Source organism: Harpia harpyja, chromosome 17, assembly GCF_026419915.1.
Source record: "Harpia harpyja isolate bHarHar1 chromosome 17, bHarHar1 primary haplotype, whole genome shotgun sequence".
NCBI lineage: Eukaryota > Metazoa > Chordata > Aves > Accipitriformes > Accipitridae > Harpia > Harpia harpyja.
Window position 1 is genome coordinate 14,375,644 of NC_068956.1, and position 27,890 is coordinate 14,403,533.

Here is a 27,890-nt window from a genome sequence, read left to right on the forward strand (position 1 = left end):
AAGGTCTTTTCCAACCTAAATTATTCTATGATTCTATCACTTCCAGTCTGGATTGTTCACCTTGCCCGTCAAGCTATCACTCTTTAATTTGAAACAGGGCTCAATGAATGGGAGTTGCAAAATAAATAAGAAGGCAAAGGGGGAAAAATGATGAGGTTGTTGATGAGTTCATAGGTCCACATAGCTTCGTGTTGTGCTCAGTTGAGTATGAGCTTTTCTTTGTAACATTCTAAAGCTTTTTACCTCACCACGTTTGGGAATCAATTTTGTAACCAGCACAGATTTCACATAAAGCACTTTGGATATTTATTCAAACCATCTCTAAAGACAGAAGCCACTTCTAACATCTGAGCTCTGGAGTGTCTGTGGATTGGCATGTGTTTACCAAATATATATTCAGGTGCACCCATTTTGTATTTTAAGCAATACTAGTAGTAACTTTCTGTGTGATCCTGGTGAGACTTCCATTAAGGGAGACCTGCTAGTATGAAATGAATTTCATGGGCCTACATCAGATATTCATTTCCAAGGTGCCTGTTCCCAAAATGACAAACCAAGAATATACTTGTTATGAGAATGACTATCATGAAAGGGAACAGAGTTTCCAGATCTCTTTTTCTTTCTTTTTTTTTTTTTAATTTAAATAATTAAGGGTACTGTTGTCATTGTCTTTAACATGGTAGCAAAAGTTACATTTGCAGTCCAGCTGGTAGAAGAAAATTTTAGTAAAGATTAGCCTAGCACAGTATCCTAATAATGGCAAAAGCTGTTATGGGACCATCAATCCCAGGAATATAGTGTCTGTGCTGTGATAATGTAATTGTGCTATCTGCTGTAATTTGGAAGGTCCAATTTCCAAATCGGCTCATAAAACTGGTGGGGCTAGTAGCTCCTAAAATCTAATACTGTTTTCCCTACTGTAATTATTAAATGGGTTTGCTGGGTCTACATATACTAGTAATGAAGTTTTAGTAGTCGATAACATTTCTATTCAAACAACAGTCATGACAAATGGCTGTGTGTTTACACTGACTGTAATTTACACAAGCTATTAGTAGTATGTCAAAAGTATTTTCATAAATTGTAAGTAGTTTGTACATCCTTTACAAGCCTTTTCAGTGTTCTGATAAGCCAAACAAATCACAGTAGGTGAAATATATTAATACTTTAATGTTGGTAGCAGTTTAAAAGCAAAAAACATCTTTCTAAATTTTGACTCATAGATTCATAAAAAGCCAAGATTTTTTTTATATGTGTATAAAACATTGACAGAGTTTGAATAATTGTTCAAAAGATTGTAGATACCTAAGCATATGTATAGATAATGTGAGTATAACTTACCTGCTTCTGTGTTTGTGTATTTATCCTCATGCTATTACTTAGGCATTTTCAGAACCTGCTGAGTTTAAAAGTAGTGAGCTAATGAAACGATGAACTCAGGATCTGATACAGCTTTTTTCAGATGGTCTCATTTGCATTTTTTCTGCTTGAGTTCCTGAAAAGAGGGAATCTTAACTTATCCATTTGTACGTTATTAGCAGAACTCTTGTTTCTTTGTGTGGGAAGTGTGTATGCTGCTTACATCATCTAGCTAAGAAGAGGCAATCATCTGACAGGAAGAAATTGGGAGAGAATTTAGGCTGAATGTCAGGAAAACTTCCTCACAATGGGCTACATTGTGAAATACTTTGCCAAGGAAAATAGAAGTGTCTAAGGCACAAACTGAGATTGAGCCAAGTGTTGGAAAATATAATGTAGATTACTCAGGGACTGTGCATCCTTCTTAGCCTGAACCGTGGTTAATCAGATTGTTGTTAACTATTGTTTAGCAACTTATTTCAAAGATGCCCATCATGATAATGGGTAAGAATACAGTGTGTTTCTCAAGAAGACTTCCACTCTCTCTTTTTTGAGGTAGGGATTATGGGGAGAAGGGGAAACAGCTGGAATTTGGACAACCTCTAACGAATATCTGCTTTTCCAGTTGAATTTAAGAGTAACTTCATTAGCCATGACCTTTTCCCAAGACCATTTTTTGTGAGGCTCTACATAGATTGACTTTAGCATTTAGGAGCCTAAATTTCTATGAAGAGTTCCGTAGCTGGCCATTTTTTGTTTGTTTGTTAGTTTGTTTGTTTAAAGAAAATAAAACAAAGGAACCACTATATCAAATATAACCTTTTCTGGCAATTTGGAAAATTTAAAACAAAATCCTATCTCTAGTAAACATTTCTGCCAACATCTTGGCTTCTTTTTTGGGTTATCCATTTGCTTATTTTTATCCCTCACAGTTAAACAAAAACCCCTAAGTGAAAGATTGTTTCAGTTAAAATTTTGGTGTGTTTGTTCTTGCTTTGGACTCAGAAGTTGCTGATGACATTCGGGCACTCAAGCTCTTGATCTCTTTCAGAAGTCTGTCACTAAAGAACAGCTTGTCTATCTGCCTTAATGTCTCCAGCTTCTGTCCAGGAAGAAGGCACCCGCACTCTGGCTTTCTGTTCTTTTTGAGGAAAGCATATTTAAAGTCAGTTTCAGGAATTCTGACAAATGAAGCTTTTTAAAATAAGTGCTGTGGTGAGTCTGACAGCTCAACATCCCTTAAGGGATAATGTTTGCTAATTAAAAAACATCGGGTTTACTTTTCATAGTAAGACAAAAAGTTCTCACTTTGATTAGTTAAGTGTTTATTTATTCTTTTATTGATTTCCAATTTTCCCTTTACATTGTAATGGACCTCACAAGGAGGCCTCTTCAGGGTGCATTCACTCCACTCTGGAGAGGTTTTGTTGACATCTGCACAGTGAGGGAAACAGGCCTGGCCGCAAAATTTACAGATCAGGATTTGGAAAAGCAGAGACACAAAGTAATAAACATACGGAACTGATTTGGGGTGACTCTTAAGTAGGTCTAACAGCCAGAGTGAAAGTGTCTGGGAAGGTTTAAAATAGAGACTCTGTAAAGTAAATCTTGTTGCTTATTTTCTAAGATTTATTTTAATCAGATAATTTCTGTAACTGTTAATGTGTTGAATTTTAAAAGAAATAAAAAGAAAAAAGCCACACAAACTCTCCACCAAAACAGAGATTCCTTCACTTCTTAAATGAAAGATTCCCCCCACCACCCCAGTACAAGAAGGTTTGGTTTTGTTGTGGTTACTTTTTCTTCATGGGAAAAAAATACTTTTCTTGTGATAAATGTTTAAGAAGTGAAAGATACTTGTAACATAGTAAAATATCTACACTTACCAAAGTATTCAATAGAACAATTTACCATTAAAAATGTTGTGAAGCATAGGTATACTTGAATTCCAGATCTATTTTTTCTTAATTAGTTCTGTGCTCCAATTATGCTGTTTCCTGTGTTTATGTAGCCATTTCCCCCTTGATAATATGTAATGTAAACATTCAAGCTGAGGATTTTTTTTGTTTGTTTGGAAAGCCATAAAGGGAGGAAAAACCAGAAAAGTTTTCTTCTTCTGGCTATCTGAAATGACATTCTCAAGTACTCTTTTGCTTTCATTATGATTTGAACTCCCAGCCTAGTCAAGAGACATGCACTGTTTGTATTAATGCTAGTGATAAAAAGATAAATGCCCAAACTTGTAAGTACACAACTGAACTGTTTTTCCTTCATTGTGGTTTTGCTTGTGATTACTTTATCTTTTACGGTTTTCACTGAGTTACAGTCCATGGAGTAAGCCATAAAAAGAAATGGCATCTCTTACCGGATGATTACCTACCTACCATGACCATATCCATTGCTGATTTATGTCTGTCTTCTAAACATTTTCAGGGGTTTGCTAAAGAAAAAAAGAAAAAAAAGCGAACTGGGGTTTTTTGGTTTTGTTTTTGTGTGTGTGTGTGTGTTTGTTTGTTTTTAACACGAGGTAGTTAATTTTCCTCAGGTGATATAAACAGTGCCCATATAGTGTAGATGGAATACATGCAGCAAAGGATTTCTCTAGTTAAAAGTGTCCAAAGTGCTGTGTTCAGGTTGTCTTCTGTCATTCACCTCTGGATACAGGATAGTTACTTTTGAACAACACAATTTGCTGACAGACAGAAACTGATAATTTTGGTGAGAAACAGAAAACCAGTAAGAGGAAAAGGATGTAGCTCTTTTAGTTATGAAACCTACCAGCTTCAGTCATCTTTGTAATTCTTCATAGATCAGAAAAAGTTAAATGCATTAACACTTTATAAAATGATCCCATCTTTGTAGAAAATAATTCTGCTGACACAACTAAGCAGCAAGACTCAGAGACAGGAGAGACTAAGAGAGAAAGGGGGCAGAAGGGAGACACACAGAGTTTTCAGCTCATGTTGTAAGTAACAGTAGCAACAAAAACCCTACTGAGCTCTTGCTCACTGAAGGGAAAACAGGAATACAGGATACAGAGAAATCAGAAGCTCTATGGAGTGTGTCCTTGTGCAATGAAGAAGTAGGTGGCATGCATGGTCTTTGTTATTTGAAAGGATTTTTAGGGAAAAGAAAACACTTAGCATATCCTGAAAAAAGGTGAATGAAAGCACAGGAGAATCAAAAATGGAGCCTCAGAGGTGTGCACCAGACTTGTCCCAGTATATTATCCTCTAGCGGGCTTTTATGGTCAGTTACATAAGTCAGTTGGGTTTTTCCCCTTTCCTTTTTAACTTATTGGCCATTTGCTTCTGTTAATCTATTTAAAACTCCTATAAGGTTACGGTGTGAATATTTTTCACACAAATGAAAAATGTTTGGGGAGTAACCTTACCTAACCTTGAATTTTACTTTACAATGATCAATACGTGTAGTGTTCAGGCATTCATAAGCAACCAGGTTCTTTGTAGTGTCCACTTACTGCTCCTGCTCTTTCAGTGAAGTCTCTGGGTGTAAGCAAGCTCAGCACCGCAGAGTCCTTCACTGCCTGTTCAGGAAAATGTGTTCGGTAATGGTTAACAGTGCATTATAGTAAGTCAATTTAAACCCCCAAATCAAGGAAGTAAGTGAAGAAGAACCAGTTCATGCCGTTTGGCTTCTGATTTCTGAGCACACTGAAGATAAGACACTTCAGTGCTTCACAAGACTTCTATTATCAGTACCTAGAACAGGAATTTTCTTAAACATGTTCACGCGAGAGTTTTCTAGTGGATCAACACATTTTAGAGTCTGACTGTAAATGTATTTCACCTTCCTGTTGGCCAAGAACTGTTTTCAAGTGGTCTCTTCCTTCTGTGAATTATATGTAACAATATCAGAGTCCCTCCTTCCCATTAATCAGAGACAGATTTAAACATCTTGCCCTTCAGATTCCTGACATTAACTCTTTGTAGCTGAGCTGAAGGAGTGATCGCGAGTCCCTCTGTAGGCACTCCCCAGCCATGTTTCATATTTTCATAACGAGTTCACACATCCTAAGTTCGGTATTATTTTTGAATGTTAGGAATCTTGAGTTCTGCTTTTTGCCTTTAGCACACGACAGTAGCTACGTTAGTTACAAGAAGGGTAGTCCGTGCTGTATGAGCCGTCCAGCTGTTAAAGGTTACTGACTCATAGAGACAGGTTTGTAGCTTCGTTGTTTAAAACTCAATTCTTAGAACTGTGCTATAATGAAAATTTTCTAAAATGGGTCTAGGCACCCTATTTTAGATGTACAGCTGTGGCCTGAGAACCTGAATTAAAGATGGCTTAATAAAGGTACTGTTACAGGAACTTAGTTTACAATTCTGTTAATCCATAAGTTGCTTGAAGTAGATATGACATGCTTCATTTTCAGATTGGTTCAGTGGTGCTGTCAGGAGTAAAACATAAATATTTTATGCTGTCACTAAGGTAGTAGTCCTCTGAATACCAGCAGGGAGATTTCTGAGCAACCCTGAATAACTCTTAGACACTTTCCTGCCCGTAACCACTCAAGAATCACCAACACCTTAAATTTTGCTCAAAAGCTGACAGGGAGCAGTTAAAAAAGGTTGGAGCATTAATACTCATTGCATATTTCTATCAGCCTTCACATAGCATCTCCCAGAGCACATTACAGAGCCTAGCTAGGAGTTGAGAAGGTCTGAACAGCCACTGTGAGCTCCACAATTGGTAGAGAAGGCTGGTATCCTAAGCTTTCATATCAGTGCATGGGTGCTGCAAGTTTATTCCTCTGTTGCTGTTTAAGAACCCAGGAGCAGCAGCTGACACAGTAGGACCAGCAGGCTAGGACTGCCTTGCACAGACACTGTTAGTAATTCAGCAAAGTGCTTTTCCTTGCACGTACTTCAACAATGCAAAGTTCAAGCAGCACTTCCACCCTCCAAACTTTTATTGCTAATGAGGGCCCTTTATTCAAATCTGTTTCTTGGCAAGGCATACCATGAGAGGAATGAAGTCAATTTTGTTAAAAGTTACAGTGGGAGGGCAGTAACAGCATTGTTAAAAGCCATGTCTGGACAATTCCCTTGATACCATTCTTTGCATCCTAATTTCCCCATGAAGCCTAATTAACAACATGCTAGTGTTTACATCTTTATTCGGTACTTGTAATACTTGGGATAGTGTTTGACATTTGGAATAGAGACTTGACACATGAGAAGAGCTGTGCAATTTTTTTTTTTATTATTTTATTCAGGCTACCAAGGGGGAAGGGGAGAAATAAATGAAGATGTAGGGAAGAAGTTAAATTTTAAAATTAATCATTTTTGTATGATACTAATTTTTTAATTGTTTTCCCCTACCACTTCAACTGCATTATAAAGCATAACCTATCTGAATTTGTTTGGGCCCCTTTTGTACACAGATGTTTCTTCTGGAAAGTATCTAATGTTTTAACAAACACAGGACTCCTTTGCCAGTTTCTATGCTGTGAGTGGGAGAGGAGAGAGAAGTTATGTGCTCACTCTGCAAACACTTTCAAGTCTAAGATCTGATTTCCTTCAGTTTAATACATGTAACTAGTGTGTGTTTATTAATGGTCATAAAACTAGCCATGCCCTTTAATAACTCAGCTGGATCTTTTTTGTCTTGATAACAACCTCTGGCGTTCAGTTTCTCGAGACCATTATGTATTACTAACACAATCTCATTTTTATTTCTTAGAATTCTTACCAACTGCTGTTTTTCATTTATCCACTTCATTTCCTTGTTTATCTTGTAGAATGTATTGTGTTGCCTTTCTTGAAGGCTGTTTTCATTTGTATTTGTATTATTTGTAGATGATAATAGCTGAAAGTATGCATTTTGTTATGTAATCTCTTATTTTAAAAGATGTTTTAAGTGTAAATTTTTGGAATAATAATTTTATTAAAAAGTAAATATCTTTTAAAAGTCCATAGTAAGGAGTTAAAGACTTTTACAAAGGTTAGCATGACATGGTTTTCCTATTGTAATCTGAGTTCATAAATGCTATTGAATATGATGGTAGCAGGAAAAGATATGGTTTGCCCTTATTTTGGTCAAATATTTGAAGTATTTAAGCTGTCTCTTCATGCAACAATCTAAAAAGAAAATTAAATCAGCAGTCTTTTGAGATTTGCAGTAAAATAAAGAACTATGAGAAAATAAGAGAATATCTGACTTCATAGATATATGCATTTATACGTATACATGTACATATGTATGGAACATGACTGTTTTCAGTAATCCATTTTCTTAAGGCTTTGTTTTTTGCATCTTGAGGATGTAAACCAGAATTAATGTAAAGGTGTTTGTAGCAATTTCAGTTCAGCAGTTCACAATGCTTGAAAGGCATGTAATATTCCTCGGAGAACAAATCTGCTTTCTGTATGCAAATGGCATTGTATTATATGGTGTAAATAATTTTAAGGCTGTCCATAAAATGCTTTAGACATCTCATTGCCACTACATGTTATCAGAAGCAGTTTTTTCACTGGGTATGTGGCAGGTTTGTATCCTCTGACTTTACTGCTAGTTGGAGTGATTGATAATATGTATCTGCTGTACTTTCTCAACTCAGCAGGACAGTTTGAGCATCAGCTATTAAAATGTCTTTAACAGTAAATTTGGTTTGTCAAACCAGACCATTTAGTAGAAGGTGATTATAATAAATGCAATTTCTGTTCCACGTACAAACAGTGGGAATTGAGTAGCTGCTTCTTGATGCTGTTTAAAGTTGTGCTTGAAGTATTAGTGATCTGACAATGCCCAAGAATCTTGTGTTTATGACCAAAACAGATTAGCATACAAACATTAAAACTTAACTACTGTAAAATAACAACAATTCTGGGAGTTTAAATATAATGATATTTTCTGTTTAAATATTTATAAGGCCACAAAGACATTTTAAGCTTACTGCAAATTCTCAAATGTGGAATTTAAAACAGATGGAATGAATATTTAGCTTTTCCCTCCAGAGACATCACAGGCAACGAATGCATTGAGTGAACAAGATAGTTAAAGGGAAATAGCATTAAAAAGAAGTATCAAATGAATATGTAGATAATATACTTTATCTAGATATGCCAAACACCATTTTTCCATCTTTAAAAACTTTTAATATATGGAAATTTTGTGGCTAACTTTACTCTCTCTTGCCTGCAATGGTACGTTCAGCCAGAAATAATCTCCCTCATTATGCAAAACAACTGTTGAGATGCATGTGAAACTTGCTGCCATAACTTCTTGATACAAGTATTCTCATCTAAGTGCCTTTTTTTCCTTCTCTATGTGTCTTGTCACTCACTGAGCAATGTCTAAAATCAGAGTCCAGTCTTGCAGTCATTAAGTATTGTCTGTTATACTTGCGGTTCATGAAGAGATGAACAACTTATTAAGAAAAATGGTCATAAGATGCTTGAAGTAATTTGTAAGACCTGTTACTTCCTGTACAGTTCTGTTAAATATTTGTTCTGTTGGGAACTTGTCCTATACTTCTATAAGACCTTGCCATTAGGTAACACAATGATGTTCAGATGTTTCTGGAGCAGTGTTAAGTGAATAGGGTCAGATGGTGGGAGCCTCTGATTTCTGAAGATCTCTTTTCTGTTGGTTTCCACACTCAGCTTCAGTGAGCTCCCTGGGTGAGCCCTGTCTCTGTCAGACACCAGTTAGCTGCCTTGTTCCAGAGTCAACTGGTGAATCTGGTGTCTTAATACCCATTAACGACAGAAAGCATGAGTAGTAGAGGCAGCATGCTGCCATGGGACTCCATGACGTAAGGCAGAATGCTTATTTCTGAGACTGAATAAAGTCCCATCTTCAAGACAAGTGATATGCAATGGCAAGTTTGGATTTTAGCAGGCAAAACAGCCTAGATCAGACAAGCAGTTTTGAATGTACCTGTTTCAGCACTCCACATGTATATTGGTTGGTGATAACTGTAATAACTATGCTATAAATTAATTAAATAAAAGGAAATCAAGAGGTAAAAAAATATTATTTCATTTTGTGCATAAGAGTAAGCCATATTCTGCATTACCTAATATAATAAAATTTACCTTATGTGTTCCCTATTTAGCCACTTTAGAGTTAAAATGTATTTGATGATTTTTTTCTTTTAAATTCTGAAGCAAGTAATTTGTTACACTATTTCATTGGTTGCAGTACTTTGGTAATTCTTCATGATTTTGGGAGTATGACTGCTTTTGTAGTTCAGCTGTTTGGTTACATATTAGGAATGCCATATACCTTTGTGAGTGTAATTTTGGACTGTGAAGTTAACTTAACAGTAACCTTTAGTGAATCTTGTAATGTCTGTAATGTTTATGCTGTCTCTGTTGAATCTAGCTGCCTTCTGCTGAGTGAGAAGTTTTGGGTTATCCCATAAAATGTTAAATGGGTTTGCAATATCCCTGAGTGAGAGCAGACTTCAGGCCCAGTGGCCCAGACATTAATTTGCTTTCTTTGGAAACATCTAAATAATATTGTATTTAGGCTTTATACATCTACTCAGAACTATCTTCATGGAAGCAGAATAGCAAACTTGAGTTTGCAGAGAACCTGGCCATTTCATGATGTGATGCATCTTGTCTGAAAGGTGTCCGAATGGATCACAGGAATCGTGTGCCTATTTCTCCCCATTGATCGGGAAAGGTAGCTTATGTGGCTGTATCATGTGCAGAGACTGTAGATATCTAATGTTGAGTGACTGAATTAATTGCCTGGTAAGTTCTTGAGACTCTTTGTAGTGGTATCATTACTGAGATGGTAACGTCCTCTGTCAGATCTTGCTGTTGGCACTGAATGGACTGATTTGTTAGGGGACACTTAAAGTTCCCAGATTTTGTGGGGGAGCTGTTATTTGAACTCAAAAATACTTTTTTTCTTTCTCTATTCTCTTAATGCCAGTCCTTAGAGTTCATATTCCTCTGTTGTTACTTGGCCCCAAAGAAAGTTAACCAGTGTTAGTACAGAGTACAGAGTGGTCTCAAAGGTCCAGGGTTTCAGGGTCATTCACAAGGCTTGTCTTCTGGGAGGAAGAAAGGAGCTTCTGCTGCACAGTAGTTGCACACACAGAGGATATTGGTGCCTCTTTTTCTTCCAAGAGAATAAAGTTACTGTTTTTATGAAAGTTTGTACTGGACCTTGAGATCTTTGAGTGCTAAAGTGCCATAAAGGTTGTACTTCACCATAGAGTTGGAGATACCACAAAAAAGGCAAGATGTTTGAGAGTGGTTGGGCTGTATTTGATAGGTACTTGCTATGTTGTACCCTCATCTGAGATAGCAGAAGTCATCTTCACCTCGTTTAGGAGCATGTGGGAACAGCTCAGAAAGATATGCCTCAACTTTGAGACTGTTGGGTGTAAAATGAATGAAATGTGGTTTATATAAACACTTTATTAATGATTTATGTACTGATGTCATGAAAATATTTTAAACTTAATTCTTTTTAATTACATGCTGTGGATGTGGATAGTTTAAAAATAGTAAAAAAAGAAGATAGTATGATGGAGTATTTCTAAAATGGTGTACGCTCACTCATTCCTGCCAACAAGCTCACAAAATGTATTGATTGCAAACTGTAACATTTTCTTCCTTGCCTGATACTTGGGAGGAACAAAGGAAACTTCCAAATGGGAGAGAGAGCCTGAGTGGACCTCCTGGTATTTGATATTCTCCCCAGCTTATGAGACAAGGTTGCATCTGGTTAGTGAACACAAAGATAGTCACAGTACTCTCTGCAAGGTTTGCTTGGTTTTATACTGTGCTTAGCAATCTTCTTAGCATGAGTGGGACTGTTTGTTCTTTGATTTTATATATTTATTTTCTTTATTTTTATTTCTTTTTCCCCTTCAAGTGCAGTCCTGGAAGTAATCCTTGAATTGGCTTCCTTCAGCAAGGTCCTTGGCTTTTCTTTGTTCCATTAGCACACAAAATGGTACAAGTACAGTCCTGGTGCTCATCATGCTTTCAAGAATGATGAAATGTTTCTTTTCCTTCTCAATTTGGGAATGTAATTTCTTTCTGTTAGTACTAGTCTCAGTAACAGTTGGTGTGATACTCTCTACCTAACTTGCCCTGTAGCTTACCTGTACTGAAGACTGGTGGAGGAAAAAGCAGAGTTAAAATTAACATTGGTAGGCTATTAATTTTGCGAAGGGTCTTATTCTGTCTGGAAGAGGAGAATAGTTTTTTCATAAAAAGAAGTGGAAAAACTATGAAAATGTGCAGGGTCTCTTTATATTAAAGAGCAGTGTCATTACCCTGATGTGTGTGTAAGATGCGTTGTCTTGCAATATGCACAATAATATAAATTTCTGCAATAGTTTGCTTGAACTGAAGCGTTTAGCAGAACTGAACCTCTGATTTAAAAAATAGCTTTTAAATCTTTATTTTCCCTTCTCCTTCAGTCTCTGGTTCAACAGCACACACCTCTTGGAATTTTTGGTTTTGTCTCTTTCCTTTTAAATTCCTGCAGTGTCACCACGGTTAAGCATCAAGTCACAGGAAGGGCAGCAGGTCAGATTGAATGCTTGGCTAATTGTTGTGGGATTTGAATATATCTGGCAAATAAACTATAGAGTTGAAGGTCTCCTGCTTGCATGGAATTCATAGTGTTCTGAAGGAGGAAAGCTGCATGGGCTGAGGGGAGGAATGAAGGCTGGCTGAATGCAGGAGTGGCGAGCCAGTGCCTCCATCAAAGGAGTCCTGCATGGGTGGAATCAAGGCAAAACTGACTATGGAAGTGGAGAGCTCTGATGGTGTTAGGATCACTCTCTCCTGCAGTCCCCACCTTAAGTTTTTCTGTGCCAGAAAGATTTGAGCTTTGCAGGAGAATCTGGTTTTGGTCAGGATATGGGATTGTCAAAATTCCATCAAAAGTATCCTAAACTGTCTCAGACCTTACGGTCTCACCAACAATCTACTTTTCGAGATCAAATTTAGTTCTCCATAAATGAGGTTGTATGCTCTGTGGTAGCACTTGGCTCTGTCTCAGCATCACTCAAAAAACTGGATACGCCACCAGTTTCTTTTCAGATGAACCTTAAAGAATATCACTTACCAGATGAAGAGGAAGTTCAGGATCTCCTTCTGGTTCATACAGAAGTGGATACAGCATCTCTACTTGTCTCTAACTTTGTCAATTTTTCATAGCCTGGAAATAGAAAGAGGCATTGATGGGAGCAGGACGGGAGTTGATATCCAAACATTAAAGTACTATGGCATCATTAGAGGACACAGAGATAAAAAGACAGACCATTCTTTCTGTAGGACATTTGTCTCTGAAATATGGATGCTTCCAATGAAACCCCTATCTTACTTCATCTCTCTGAAAATCAGTATTTCTGGAATAGTAAACACTTCTGAAAGTGAAAAAAACAGGACAGAATCTGATCGTAAGTACTTGGAAAGATAAAGCTTTCAAATCTACTTTATCCACTCATCCATAATTAGATGTTCTGAGGGAAAAATGTATCAGAAAGCCTTTATTTACCAAGACCCCTACCAATTAATTGCAAAGTCAAGATACTCAAAAACTGAAATTATGATTGCAACGTTAAGTTTAAAATATTATGTGTACATACCATTTTTTTTCTGTGTTTATATACACCTCGTATTAATGTGTACTTTTTAGAATAAAAATGTTTAGGTTTAATAAGTTGATGGTAGAATCTGAAGCAGGAATATTCACGAAGACCGACTTTATCCAAGGGTAGCTGATTTTTCTTCTGCTTGCTCTGTAATCAGTAGGAAGGAAAAACTCCTTGAAGAGACCTAAAATCTGAAGTTCAGTTCCTCCTCTATATTATTCTTCAGAGGAGTGCTTCTTCCTCTAATGTTTCGTGAGGACTCTGTAAGGAGACTGGCCTTTCTGTGCTGAAGGCAGCCTTTGTGCATATTCTCCTGTGTCATTTTTTGACTATTTCAAGAAACAGTCATTTCAGGTATGACACTATATTAATTTATTTTTAAACATAAGCTATGCAATATAGAAAATTAAAAAATAACATTCACTTGAAAAGAACTTAGAGAAAAATAATTTATTCAGCCATATATTACTACTCCCAACCTTGATTGGCATGTGCTTTATAAGCATCCCCTTGTGACAATGTATTAAGACCACTTGATACAACGCTAGGTTTTTGCTAAGAAGCTGAATATTGCATTACACTTTGTACATGGAAGTGTCCAACCTATGTTTTTACTAGTCCGTAGTTAAAACTTTGTAATCTTCTGAACCTGCTTTAACATCATCTGAATTTCAACCCTGCTTTGAAATAACTGACACTGGTAGAGATATTTTCAGAAAATTAATACAGGCTTGGATATTGGTTGATGTCATCTTTTTTTGTATATGTGAGAGGGATTAAGATAAACTTCAAGTATATTAATTTTTTTTTTTTCTAAATGTGTGATTTGTCTGTGTAGAGCTTTCTCTACAAAGCTGTAAAAATATTTGTCCTACTAAGGTCAAGTAGTTACAGGCACTGAAATTCACATTACTAACTTTATGTAATTTTTACACTTTTTAACTTTTAAAATAGAAACTGAGGACTTAAATCCATGACTAATGTTTTATCATTACATGTTTATATTCTTTGTAGCATGTAAACCTGATACACAACTACGTTACATAAATGTCTGGTTGAATGTATTTGGTCTCTGCTGGTTTATTTCAAGTTGTATTGATTAGGAGCTGTTGATACAGGCCACAGACTGTGTTTTTTCTGACAGATCAGATGTTAGGAATTAGGTGAAGGATTTAAAATTAAATTATTTCTTTTTGTCTAGCAGACCAATATGTTTCTACATTAGAAATGCATTACTATAAATACATTAGCTATGAGATTTGTTGCCTGCTTTGAATGAATTTAATTGGCATTTTCTAGAAATCTTATACCAACATGAAGCAAATTAGTGTTTGTCAGCATTCAGAATTTGTGAGTTATTCAGTATTTCAGGGAAATGAGTTTTATTTCCCATATGCAGGTGTGATAATTCCGTGTTGCAGGGAAAAGTACTCGCAACAGATTTGGAACAAAAAATGTCTTTCTTAGATACAATATATAAAACAAAAGTTTTTCATGGTTAAAGCATTTTACTAAAATGCAGATAAGCTTGATTATGTTCCTAATTCTGTCACTGCAAAAGTGCCTCACTTGATATTGTTGCTGTCATCTTCTGGCAATTGGGAATCCTGCTAACTTAATTCTCTCTGTGACTTACCGAGTCATTAGCCCTACAAATAAAAATATAAAGCTCAAAAGGTGTTAACTGTTCTTGTTACTGCAATTCAACATTGTAGATTGCCAGGTGAAGCTCAAAGCTTTTAAAGTGCTTAGGGACTTAAAATTTGTGTCTATATTGTTAGTATTTAATAATGAATAAGCAGCTGCATCAATGTTTTAGTTAAATTTCTGTTTATGTCCCCTGGTCTTAACTGAAGTAAAATAAGTTGAAGAAGAATGATGCATGTACAGTCTGCATATCATACAATATCCCAAATTCAGGGTTAGAAAACTAATTAGAAAACTGATTCAAAAAATTAACATTGACTTAAATTTAAGAAAATCTAAAAATGGAAATGTTCAGATATGTTTGCAAAAATTTTATTCTTCCCTTTCTAACATAGTGTAATAATTACAAATCTCATAAGGTTATGTTAGTTGATGTTGAATTTTTTTCTTCATTCTACTAATGAATGAAACTTTTAGTAAAAAAGAAAAGTTTAAAAATTGCTAGTCAAAAATGTCTCCCAAGTATAGATGTGGAGTTTCTCTGTGATGTGTGAAAACCACAGTTTAATCTCATTATTGGTACATTAATTCAATTTCACAACTAACTTCTGGAAGGAAGGAGGGTGGGTTGGAAAGGTAGAAGATCATGAATCAGAAAAGACAACTTAAGGTGCTTTACCACGTTGGCTCAAAGGCTGTCACAGCATATTGAATTGTTGCAGTTATGCAAACAGAGAATGACCTCATAACTTGTCAAAGCTGACTTAGAAAAAGTATTTTCAATTTTTAAATGTTTCTTTTTCAAGTATTTTTTACAAATTCAGTGTGATTTTGGTGGTACTTATTTTAATGATATTTTTGTCAATAATGTTAGATAGTGTTATACATACCAAAGTTAAAAAGTTGATTAAGTTCTTTAGAAAAATGTGTTTCTTTTTTACTAGATCTAATATAGCTCTCTCAATTGTCAAAGTAATATTTTCCTATTATGTCTGCCTAACACTTGTCTAGCATCTTAATTAAAAGAAGACTGATGAGCTTGACGCCAAGTTAAAACTGCATGATTCCTTTTTTTTTTTTCTTTTTTTTCATTCTCTTTGTGGAGGAAGACCAGTGCTTTTGCCAAACAAGAGGAACAATCACATTATTTGATTGACTGCCACATATTAGCCATGCTGGGAGCTGGAATTGTGTAGCATTCAATAACTATTGGATCAAAAAAGTATAACTTCTGTAAAGGTGTGACTAATCTGAATAAGATTTTAAGGATAAGATCTGTATTTTAAACACAACATGGATTTCTGATGTTGCTATTTACAGAAACCGTTACAGTCTTTTTGATATTGTTTGCCTGTTCCAAGTGTCTATGATTTCAACCTAGCACAATAACTGAGTAGGAGAGGGATTATCGTCTTGGCAGGAAGAAATGTACTCTATTAGGACCACACAGTGAAAATTTCAGATTATCTAAAGCAATCGGATTTCTACAGAAATGGTTGTGGGAGGATTAGATCCCTACTTTGGGGGGAAGGGGGGAGCTGTATGCCAATTTGTAACCATTAACAAGGACACTGTAATTGCGGTGATAGGAAGCGGCAATGAAAGGAAAGGAATAAATGCATATGTGAGGCAAAAATTCTTATTTCTCTATAATTTTCAGTTTCCAAAAGCTAGGCACAACCTGGTGGAAATCAACAGGAGTCTTTTCACAGCAGAGCATTCTGTGTCTTTTAATACTGGTTGTTGAAATGTGTCTGCTGGGATTCCCTCTGGTACTTTGCTGGCGTGTTCTCCCTCCCCCAAAGCCAATACCAATTACTTGCCTAGCTCCTAATTTTGCTGGGAGGTGAATTGCCACATCAGGGCTCTTGTCAGTAGAAGATTTCAGTCCAGGATGAGCTTGCAGCATGTTCTGTTGTTGTGGCTCAACAGATCTATTCAGAGGCACAGACCCTGTCTATATGAAGTACGTGACATCTTTTAATTAGCCTTCAGATACGCCCTGTCCATTCCTAGTTGCATATGTAACTGTGGGAGTGAATAACATTGTGCTTCAGCCCAGCAAAGCCACTTACTTCCCATATGACTCCTCTCAGTGCCTTATGCTTCCTATGAATATGTTCTTACACAGTGTTTGAAGCAGGGTTCTTTTTTTCCAAGATATTTTGTTTGCTTTGCAGCAACGGAGTGAGACAGGTAGCTAGTTGAGTTTCAGTCACCCCAAGGCTGTCAAGGGCAATATATGAAGTGAGGTCTCCTAGTGTGGCGTGGAGGCTGCCTAAACATGATAGCATTGAGTGAAGGGAAAAGCCATATTTAGCTCCACGTGGAGTTAGTTTCACTGGCAACAGCTAGTAACAGGACTAGCAACGACTGCTGGTATCAGTAGTAACTACTTCAATAATATGAAAGTCTCTTTTAATTGAACTGTGCGGTATTTAGTATATTGATGCTGTATATAGCAATGAATCTGAAAGGCAGAGATAAAACTTACTTTTGTACATGAAAAAGAAAGAAAAGATGCATCCACACTTCTGTACCAGTGACTCCAGCAAGCCTTTGTGATTTCTGTATGTGCCAAAAGCCGCGTACATGCTCTGGGAGCTATGAAAACTTCCACCTGCTGCTTCCAGGTGTACGCACTGCAATTCTGCCTGACTGTGGGCAAGTCATTTCACAGTTTTGCACCCCTGTTAATTTTAATCTGCCTTACTTGGTGATCCTTGGGATAGAGATTATCTTTTGTTAAGTGCATGCACTTTGCCTTGTAGAAAGTGTTGAGTCTTAGTTAGATTGCTAGATGTTGCCTAAAAATCTATGTATTTGGGGGGAAAAGTCCACCTGGAGAATAACATAGCTTTGTAATCTGTTCCAGTAGAACTGATGGAGGATGTTGAATGCAGTGAAAGCTCAGTGAATGCAGAGAAAATGCTCCTCCTCCTCCTCATCTCTGCCTGATTTTTATTTTTAAATGTAGCACATTTTGATCACTGCATGATTGAGCATGCCAAGTGTTGCCTTTGCTGTCTTGGACTTTGTTACATTAGAATGTCAAAGAGAGTCTCAACTTTTCCTGAAACTTTGCCCTACTGAGAGATGTGGCGATTCTGTGGTCTTTGGAATTGTAATGTTAGGTTTGGGAGGAAAGAAAATGTGTTTGTGTTTCAATGGGTTTATTCTATATGTTTATTATTACAGCCTTTTGGGAAGTTTTCATGCTCAACTGACAATGTAACTTATCAATTATTGTTATGGAAGAGTCACAAGAGCTGTATTCATTCTCATTTGGCTTACGTACATGTTAGCTTTGCCCAGACCTCCAAACCTGCCAAAGCCCAAATGCGGAATGTGATGAGTATGGTAAAGCTGGACTGGTGAGGAGAAAAAAACCTATTCATGCAGAAAAACTAAAATTTTGCCTGTAGTTAGTATAATAGAATATTGTAATGTGTTTTATTATGCTTTATTTCTGATGTGTTGGCAGTTTTTATTTGGTTATTCTGCCTGTCTCTAAAAGGCACATGGTGAAATCATGCTGCCTTTTTTTGTTGAGTGGCACGATGACATGGCTGGCATTTGTATGTGTGCATGTGTGTTTCCAGTCCAAATGACTAGGGACCACTTCAGGTGGTGTCTGCAGGGAATGGTCTTCAGAGAGGGGTTCCAGGACTGGTTTTACGCTAAATAAACAGAGGCCATGAGGGGAAAACTGATTCATTAGGAACACTAGTTTAGGTTAAAGTGATAAAAATAGCTCCAGGACATCTTAAATTAGTTTAAAAACTGGAAAAGTGAAGGAATCCAATCTAGAGTATTTTGTAAATTGTCCATTTTTCTGTCTAGAGTTCTCTGCCCTACTCTCCTCTGTTCCATATAACTAGGTATATAATCCAAAGAGATAGGTGAAAAGATTCAGCTGTCAAAGGTTGATGTTCTGTAAACACAGGCTTTTTTAGGCAGTGCTGTCAGTACTACTATGTTTTTCTTCTCTGTTCTGCCAAAACATGTTCCTGGAAGTTTTTGTTTTCAATTCTGGTTTTAGGAAAGATGGAAGAAATGGAGTAAAATACCAGAAAACCCTTCTATATATTGCAGATAAACTTACTACGTCATTTTTTACAATTGCTTTAGTTATTCATGGAAGTGTTCCATAATAGACTAGTGAACATGAGTGTCGTATGTTTTATGTAAAGAAGACATAATTATTTGACTCCCATATGCTCTTACCAGAATGTTACAGACATGAATTTTTCAGTCTTGTACACTGACAGAGTTACAATGACTCTACTTTCTGCAAATACTCTGTATTAAAAAGATATGCTGTATGTTTAACTTTGCAGATCCAGAATGCTAATGATGTGCTAATAGCACCGCTGGAGAAGTTTCGTAAAGAGCAAATAGGAGCAGCAAAAGTAAGTAGCTGTGGAAACTGTTCTTTTTCATTTCATGTTTATTTGAGTTTATCAGTGTATTTTGAAGGCTGGACTGAAAACACGCATTTTGTATTCAAACATACTTGATGCCATCCTCGTTAATGTGTTAGTAAATTATAATTCTTTGCTTCAAAGGAGGAGATGATTTAGAAATGGAGTTTAAAGACTGATTATATGCATAGGGTACAGCTCTTGCTACTGTTGCACATTCTTACCATCTGGTGTTGTGTTCATCTTCTGATGTCTGCATTTATGTTACGTTGCGTCTTGGGTTAACCCAGAACCACACAGAGGGTTCAAACAGCTGCTATGGGTGCAATGGCTCTCAAGTGGCTATTGTATAAAGACCAAAAGAAGTCAGTGTGCTTTAGGCATACTCTCTCTCCATCTCTTCTTTCCCTCTCCACTTTACGTGGCTGATGCAATGCAGTGATTCATACTCATTTTGCCAGAGTATTCATCTTCATATTGCCCAGAGATTTTCCCATGGTGGAAGTGCTCCAGTTGGTGATTTAAGCCAGTTCTTCGGTGTTGTTACATCTGTGTTAGAGGAACAGTACAGGTTGTCTATACCAGGGTTCAGTAGTCAGCCCAGGAAATCAGATATATTGGGGAAAAAGATGTTGGAATGAACTGTTAGTCTAGAAGAGCTATTTTCAGTCTGATCTTGGAGTCTTAAGTGGTTAATCAGTGACTGCTTTGATCACAATCTCAGAGAGATGCATAAAGGCTGTGGTAGTCAATTAGAAGTATGGTTAGCAACAGTTCCTTCTGTCTACATAAATATGCTAATTCTGAAGCATTTTGCATCTGGTATTAGCGCTCATAAAATTTTCTGGGAAATTTTCCAATTGTAAGGTTAAACGGGTACATGAAACATCTCTCTTTGATGTTGTAGCTGAGGTTGCGCTTGTGCTCAACCAACCTCAGAAGAACAGAGCTATTGGAAAGAGAGACTGAAGTTTTATGCTTTTTATAGTGCTATTGTGAATGTGTAGCAAACAGACGAGACTGCTTCCGCACAGAAACTGAGTAAATGTTTGAGAAGAATTTTTACTGTGAACTTGAGGTTAGATTTTTCTGAAGTAGATGTTCTTTACCCTCTTACTTGATATGTTTTTGTGTACAACTGCATTCTTCTGTTGTCCCACCCCTATGCTGCTGTGAGATGCAGGGCTGGGAGTTTATTTACCGTGCTGCACAAATCGGAATTTAATCCCAGCACAAAATTATTTTTAGTTTTCAATAGGTTTTAGTTGCATTGTTCAGGTTTTTTGTGTTACTATTTCATTTCATATTGCTATTGTTTAAGGGATGTCATTCTTCTCTGCAGAGGGCCCTGTCTGAAAGCCTAGCCTGCTGTACCATTGACTGTCCTGGTACATCAGAGAGATGATCCACAAGCGGTTCACAGAGCTCTCTGCAGAACTGTATAAGACACTCATGTCTCCTTTGAATATATCACTCAGTATGACCCCTTTGGTTTTTTGAATCAGCAAGTATTTAACATTAAATACAGAGCACTACAGGACAGGTTGAGTCCTCTCTGTTCAGTATATCATAACAGCTGGTTTCTTTTCCATATCCCTTCCAGATAAAATATGGGCATTTGTCCATCTTATATAATTTGTGGTAACAGTGATCATTTTGACTTGTCTGTGGTCACACAACAGTGTACTGAATGAGTTCAGGAGAGAGCCTGTCTCGGCTAACTCTTATTCCAGTGTCTAATGCACTTATTATACAGCGCTATGTGTGTTTTGGGCAGTCCAGGGTACTGGCTTGACATATTGATACCATATAGAGAGCTCTCCCAGCATATTGTTTTATAAAACGTCAAATAAACTTGTCTTTCCTTGCACTGCTCATGGAGTTCAACTGTCAAGCTCAAAATGAGAGATTCAGACCTCCTGCTTAACCCAGACTGCGAAACAACCATTCACTCTGAATTGATTTTTATCAGCAGAAGCAATTACAGTTGGCCTTTAACTAAATGGAATCAACATAAAGAAGTGAGAGATTAATTACATTTAATACTGTTTTTCTAGTAATTACAAAATAGCAACATGATCTAGGAATTATGAGACCAGTATGAAATAGAGTAGAAATTTGGGCTTTCTGAAACTCATTGTTAGTAAAGTAGAGAACATGGTCAGATCGCTTACCTCCACTTCTGTTCACTGGGCTCAGTCCTTGAGCATTTATGAACTCTTACAAATATGGGATGAGTTGAGCTTGCTAGTTATTTATCTGCCGTTAATGAAGGTTTTCATAGAGATTATTAGATAGTTGTGTTATCAATATACATAATAGGAAATTATATTAGGTACTATTGTCAGATTTTGGTGATGGGAAGATTATGAGAGAGCGCGCTTAAAAGCGTTTACTGGGCTTTTTTCTTTCTTTTCTAAAACACCAGATAAAATTCAGCTGGAGGAAAAAACAAACAATGCGCCCCACTGCCCCACTACACACACGCAGGAAAAAAAAACAAAACAAAACAAAGCCAAAACAACAGAAAATGTTATAAATTAATGATAGTTTTCACTATCACAATCACCATTTTATTTTAATAATAAGTTACTCTGCAAGATTTTTACTACCATGAAGAACTATGTAGGACTATCCTATTGTGTTTCATACAGAGAATGAGAATATTTTATTCTTCCTTCAAAACTATATCAAGTTTAAGCAAAAAATATGATCATAGAAATCAAAGGGAATATGGAGGATAAAATATATCCTGTTGATGTTACAAAGCTATATTTCAAATACAAGGACAGCATAAACCCAGAGTGCAGAGTTCAAGTGTTTTTGGAACATCACAAGAATAACATTAAAGACCAACTCTTCACATGCACTTCAAAAACCTGAAGGTACCCAACAAATTTGAGAAACATTCCTCATAAAACATTAGTGTTTGTAATCAAACCAGCAATACACAAATCTACATCACTTGCTTTTCTCAATTTATACTACTCGCTCTTCTGTTTTTATTGCACATATTTCAGTTCTTCCTTTGCTGTACACACTCAGTTTAAATAAAGTTGAGTTCTCTCCAGAGACTACACAAACCCAGCTTTGCATTGGATAGCCTGTTGATTTACTCCATCTGAGTTTAAAAAAAATGACCTCTGCAATTATTGTAGAAACGCGAGCAAAAGCCGGGTGAGGTAACTGGGAAAAGATTTCAGGCACGAAGCATTTTGCCTTATTTGGTAAATGTGGTTTGCAATTCCCCAGCTGGTAACTTTGGTGAGATCATTATGTGATGTGTTATGTGCAATAAGGCCAAACTTTCATGTTTCTTTTTATCCATTGAGTACAGTATTTAGCAATATTTGTTCCAATGTTCGTTGACATTTAGTACAACTTAAATCAGATCAAAGACAACAGAAGCAATTTTGGTTTTAAGACTTAAAAGGAGAGTTTTGTTTCTTCCTTACAATTCCATCTGTTTGTTTCATAAAATTATTTATTTTGGCCAGGAGGATGATTTTTTATTATTATTTACTCTCATTCATTCATTCAAAGCTGTGATTTCCTTTCTGCTTGGGAAACAAAACCATGTTCACTGCTGGGATTAATTTTCCTGCACCTATGTTCACATCTATACTCACATGATGTAGGCATGCAGGAGCTGGCACGCTCTCTCTGTGTTATTTGGGTTGTCTGGAAGTTAGGAGCATAAAACAAGCCCCAAAACCCCCCATTTTTTAAAGTCTGTCAGGAAGGTGTCAAAGCAGAGTTTTAGATAGGTATCTAAGATCAGTTTGAAATGCCAGAACACCCATTTTGTGAACTGCTTTCCTTGGTATCTAATCAAATTATAGCACTTGTTGTCCTTTAACTGAGAAAAATGAATGACCTTGCTCTAGTAGGTATGGTGGAAGGTGTTTCATTATAAGCAGCATCTGTTACTCAGGGTTTGGTACTTGTGTCCACTTGTTTTGGGATATTTTAATGTCAGTCTGAACCATAGAGGAGAGGGGGACAGGGGAAGGAAGCAGAAATAGAGGCCAGGCCAGGATAATTGGTGGCCAAATGTTTTGATTTAAAATGCAACACAGTTTTCCCAAAAATCGTTGCTACCAGAGTTACCTGATATCTTTTTTGATAAGATAACTTAATCTGTAGGCAAGGAAATGCAGCGGATCAAACCTATTTCTATTTCAGCAAGGCCTTTAAAGCACTCTACGTGGGGCATTAAATTTAATTTAGGTGGGGGTTAGTATAAGAAACACTATCTGTCTAAGGAACTGACTAATGGGGAAAGGGCAATGAGTTTTGTTTGTGGGAGAGACTGTCTGGTTAGAGAGATGTTACTAATTAGAAGATCCCAAGGGGCAATTTGAGATCAGTCTGTTGTTTTATTTTCGGTAATGGCCAGGTAAAAAAACCTGGTGGTGCTGACACAGCTTGGAGTTGCTGTAGGTTGGGGGTATTGCCAAGACAGAGGAGGAGGACTGGAGGATAGGGAAGAAAGTGTAAGATGAAATGACTGAGTGTGAGGAACTGAGGCTACTCAGTGGTCATGACACAGCTGCAAACCAAAAAATCTGCTGTACTGATAAGAAGCTCAAGTGGCAATCTTTAAATATTATAGGCTTTTTAGGGATCTATCACTGGTAGATAGAGAAGTATGAATTTTCTTTAGGTTTTCTTTTACTTACATAAATCCTCAAGTTCTGGATTAAGTTTGTGAACTGTGAAACAGTTGTAAATTGCATTTATAAATACTTTAATTCCAAAGTGTTGGTCCTAGATCATTTTTATCTGATAAATAATTCAGAATATGTTGTCTGCTCTGATATCTTATTTAAACTAGTATTGACAGATGCAAGAACTAAGAAATTAGGAGGCAAAGCTTAAAAAAAATACTGGTTTTATAATGGTAAATTTTATTTGTGACAGTTGTAAGAAAAGGTGAAAATTTGAAAACTTCTTCAGATTAAATATTGTTAAAAATATTTGTTATTTCATCTTGATTTTTGCTGTTTCCCTTTGGATATCAGTGTCTGTGTATAGAGTCTTCTGTGAATTGACCCAGATCCTAAAATTTGGAGTAGCTGGATTGTTGCTGTCTACTTTTCCCTTTGTAATTTGCATTTAATGAAAATGTATAGTATAAAAATTATTTTAAAAATAGATCAAATGTATTTTCACTTCAAAATATAGTTATTCAAATAAAATTATGGAAATAGGAAGCTGTGAAAGACCTGCATCAATTTGGTAATCTCTATTTTTAAATATTTAAAATATTAAATACTTATTTAACATAACATATTAAATATTATAACGTAATTAAATATAATATATAATTTAAATTATATAATAGAATTTAAATATTAAAGTTGTTGTTTTTTTTTTTAAGTAGAAAATAACTGTAGTACTATGGTATGGCTAGCCACTGCTTCTTTTACGCTTCTGTATGTGAAATATTTGGGAAGTTTCAAAAACAGAGCCCAGTGTGCACACACTTCATCTTTTCAGGCAGTCTTATTTTCTTCTGCAGAAAGCCAAACCATTAAGCCGGGAGATATCTCTGGCTGAGCACCTGGACGCAGAGGTTTTTTGAAGCAGCTAATCTACTTGGGACAGCTCTTGTCATTCTGCAAATGCAGCAAAATTATTTTCTCATTACAGTTTACTTCAATTCAATAACTGTTTAGTTCAAAGTTGAGAAACTTTTAGGAAGTTAACAGAAAAAAAAAAAGACAACCGTCCTAAAAGCATGTTTCACTTCTAGTGTATTCCTTTAAAAAACAAGAGCAAAACCTCAAATCTCATAACTAAAAGATTATGGACACCACAGTGATTAAAAACTGTCGGTTCAGTCTATTAACTGCAGGTGTTTGTTAGTAAACCAGTTAATATTATGTGCAAAGTCTGTTTTAATAAATTCTGTTAAATGCATTCTTTCTGTTAAAAGTTAGTATGATTAACTGGCTGACTGACTAAAACCAGTTTCTGAAGCTGTGTTTTTTCTGCACTCTAATAAAATTCTAATTTGTATCCAAAAGAAAACAGATATAAATTAAGGGTAAGTAAATTAGTCTTCTACAGTAAATAGGAAATGTAATTTACTGTGTTCTGCCATAACATTTAAGAATTAAGGCTCAGAATAAATGTGTTAATTGGTGGAATTGCTTAACTGAGTATGCAGTGTATTTTGGTTGGCAAAAAAACCCATTTATTTTTTAAAAAATCTAATCTATGGTTAGTAAAAAAATAAAAACTTAGGTAGCAAGTATCAGCCCTTCTACTGGAAAACAAAAAAAGAGCATAAAAATGCAAGAAAACATGCACTTTTTCTAATTAAATTAAGGTTTTTTTCTTGCTAGTTTAAATCAGCCCTCTGTAATCTGTGTCACAGGAAGGGTTCAGGAAGGTTGCATCCTGACCCCGCACAGCTGCTAGAATCCTGCTGGACTCCTGAGCCGTGATTAAAAGTATAAGCAAGGACATTCACCTCCAAACTTAATTTCCAGTTCACAGGGGAACTGAACTTCTCATTGAGTGCTTCGAGGCACAGAGGATTTGGCAAATAATCTCAATTAAAAAAAAAAAAAAGTCCTTTTCTCAGTCTCAGTAGGATACAGTAGCTCTACTCATCCATTATGTCCTTTCTAGCCTTGCTCTCGGCCGCAGCATGGAGAGGACTATGTTCCACACCTGAAAAACAGGTCTCAAGGTTGTTGATGAGACTCTTCAAGAATCTCAAGAAGGATTTAAGAGAAATATAGGAAGTGGCCAATTGCCTGTGGAACAGAGCAGGACCAGACTTGGAGAAAGCAGAGAGTTCAGTGTTCTGCTGTCCCCCCATGCTCAAAATAAGACTCCACCCTGAATTTTGGCATCCTTTATCAAACCAAATTCATCATGTTTTCAGAAAGGCAGCTGCATTCCTTTACCCTACAGGGATTACTTCAGTGTTGTGCTCATGGATGTTGCATAGTGCCACAGCTGTACCAAACAATTAACACTTAAATCATGAGGCTTTTTACATGAGTATAAGTTAATCTTATTCTGTTATGTGTTGGGGTTTTCTTCAGCAGTCTGGGGAAAATGAAAATCTCTTTCTCCATTGCTTCCTTTTCTTCAGTGGTGTATTTCAGATAACAGCATAAAAATAAATCTATTATGTTTGGGCATTACTCAAGATGATGTTGAGTCTATGGGTCTTTATTCCACACCTATGGCAGAGTTGCATTTTCTGTTCTAAACAGAAAATAATTTGATTGGGACACTTGGCTGGATTGCCATAGGTTTACTTTCATCCAGTATCTTCTTTTATTTATGCAGCAGGTTCTGCAGGAGCCTGGGAATACACAAACTTGCACTCTCTTGCCATTGTAGCAATTTTGCTTTTGGCAAAGTGAGAATAAAATAGCTCTATTCCAAAGAGTAGCGGGTGATAGTAGATGGACAGTATCACTTCTGTACTCTAGCAAAAGATGGGCATCATTACTTGAAACTTTAATGTGTCTTGGTGTGGATACAGGAGCACCAAGAGCTCCATCTTTCTGCCAAATGAACCAGCTTCATTTTTTTCAGGATCTTTCAGGCTACAGTAGCCACCACAGAACCATTTGTTCCTGTGGAGCTTGCCAAGAAGGGGTGGTCTCAGCTGGTTGTTTTGAGGAGAAGATCATGCCTCCCTAAGAAGTAAACTGAGAGCACTGGTTGAGCTTAACACCGCCACTGGGGAGGCATGACTCTTCACCCCAAAGTGATAGTTTGTGTTCCCTTATCAGTGTTGTAAGAGGGACTCTGAAAATAGATGCTTTCAAAACAAAACAAAATCACTTCTGACATTAACCCCAGACTGTTTCTTTTTTTTTCTATCTGTAAACAGGACAGCTTCCAGTTGTGTGTACTAATCTAAAAACTTTCCCATAACACGCCTCAAGTTCTTCCTCAGATCAGCATTGTGGTCCCCTTGCGATGACGTGGAGGGTAGCGTGGGATCGTGAGCCATGCTGAATGTGCTGCTGGCACGCTGAAATCAGCGATGTCGGCTGATTGGTTGGCGTAGATGGAAGAGAGAGATTCCCAAAGAGCGTTTTTAAAAAGAAATTACTACTTAAAAAAAGAGATATTTTTATCTTCTGCTTTTAAAATAAAGCAGTAAGTATGTGACGTTATAAGCTAGTCTGTCAGAATTGCTTCATTTGAATGACATTGTTCTTTGCAGCTTTTTTTGCATTTTCTTTGCTTTAAATACACAAAGGAAAGAAGATAGTTGCTAACTTCACAGATGAAATGGCCTCTTCATACACATTTTAGTTTACTGGCGTACCGGGACATTCCTGAAATATACTTCATTTGTGAGGGAATCTAGCATAGGAAGGGAGGCATGGACAACGTGAAATGGCAGTGTGCCTCCATGGGGAGGAAAGAAAGCCAGTGCTGATGGGAGGAACGCGGGTGAGGAGAGCAGCAATATCAGGTGTGGGATGCCAACAAAGCATCTGCTCAGGGAATGGGTGATGGCCACTTAGGGAGATGGAGGAACAAAGAGAAGCAGCGATGGCAGGGAAGGGACAGTGGCGGAGACCAAGGGAAGTTGTTGACTAGTGCAATGCGGTTTTAAAAATTGGGTGATCTTTTTGTAGTTGAGAATTTCACTTCTCTGACTGTTATGATGAAAGCAACCCTTACTGTGAAGTGCAAAGCATGCTACAGAAGCTGTTGTGCCTGTAGCAGCCTTACACTGTGCTTACACTCCACATAGCTGGGTACTGTATCTTTAGCATTTCTGTACACTTATGTTAGTAACTATAGAGCCAAGTCTATCTTCTCTGTCCTAAGTATGAGAACTAAACAGTCAAGAAAAACAAACTTTTTTC

General features: G+C 36.7%; 1 protein-coding gene across 1 annotated transcript in view; it reads left to right on the forward strand.

The window, feature by feature from the left end:
- The window catches only part of ARHGAP42 (Rho GTPase activating protein 42), a 162,145-nt gene that overhangs the window by 70,363 nt on the left and 63,892 nt on the right, over positions 1-27,890 (forward strand). The window contains exon 4 of the mRNA XM_052812685.1: positions 18,946-19,017. Coding sequence (XP_052668645.1) covers positions 18,946-19,017 — 72 coding nt within the window. The remainder of the gene's footprint in view (positions 1-18,945; positions 19,018-27,890) is intronic.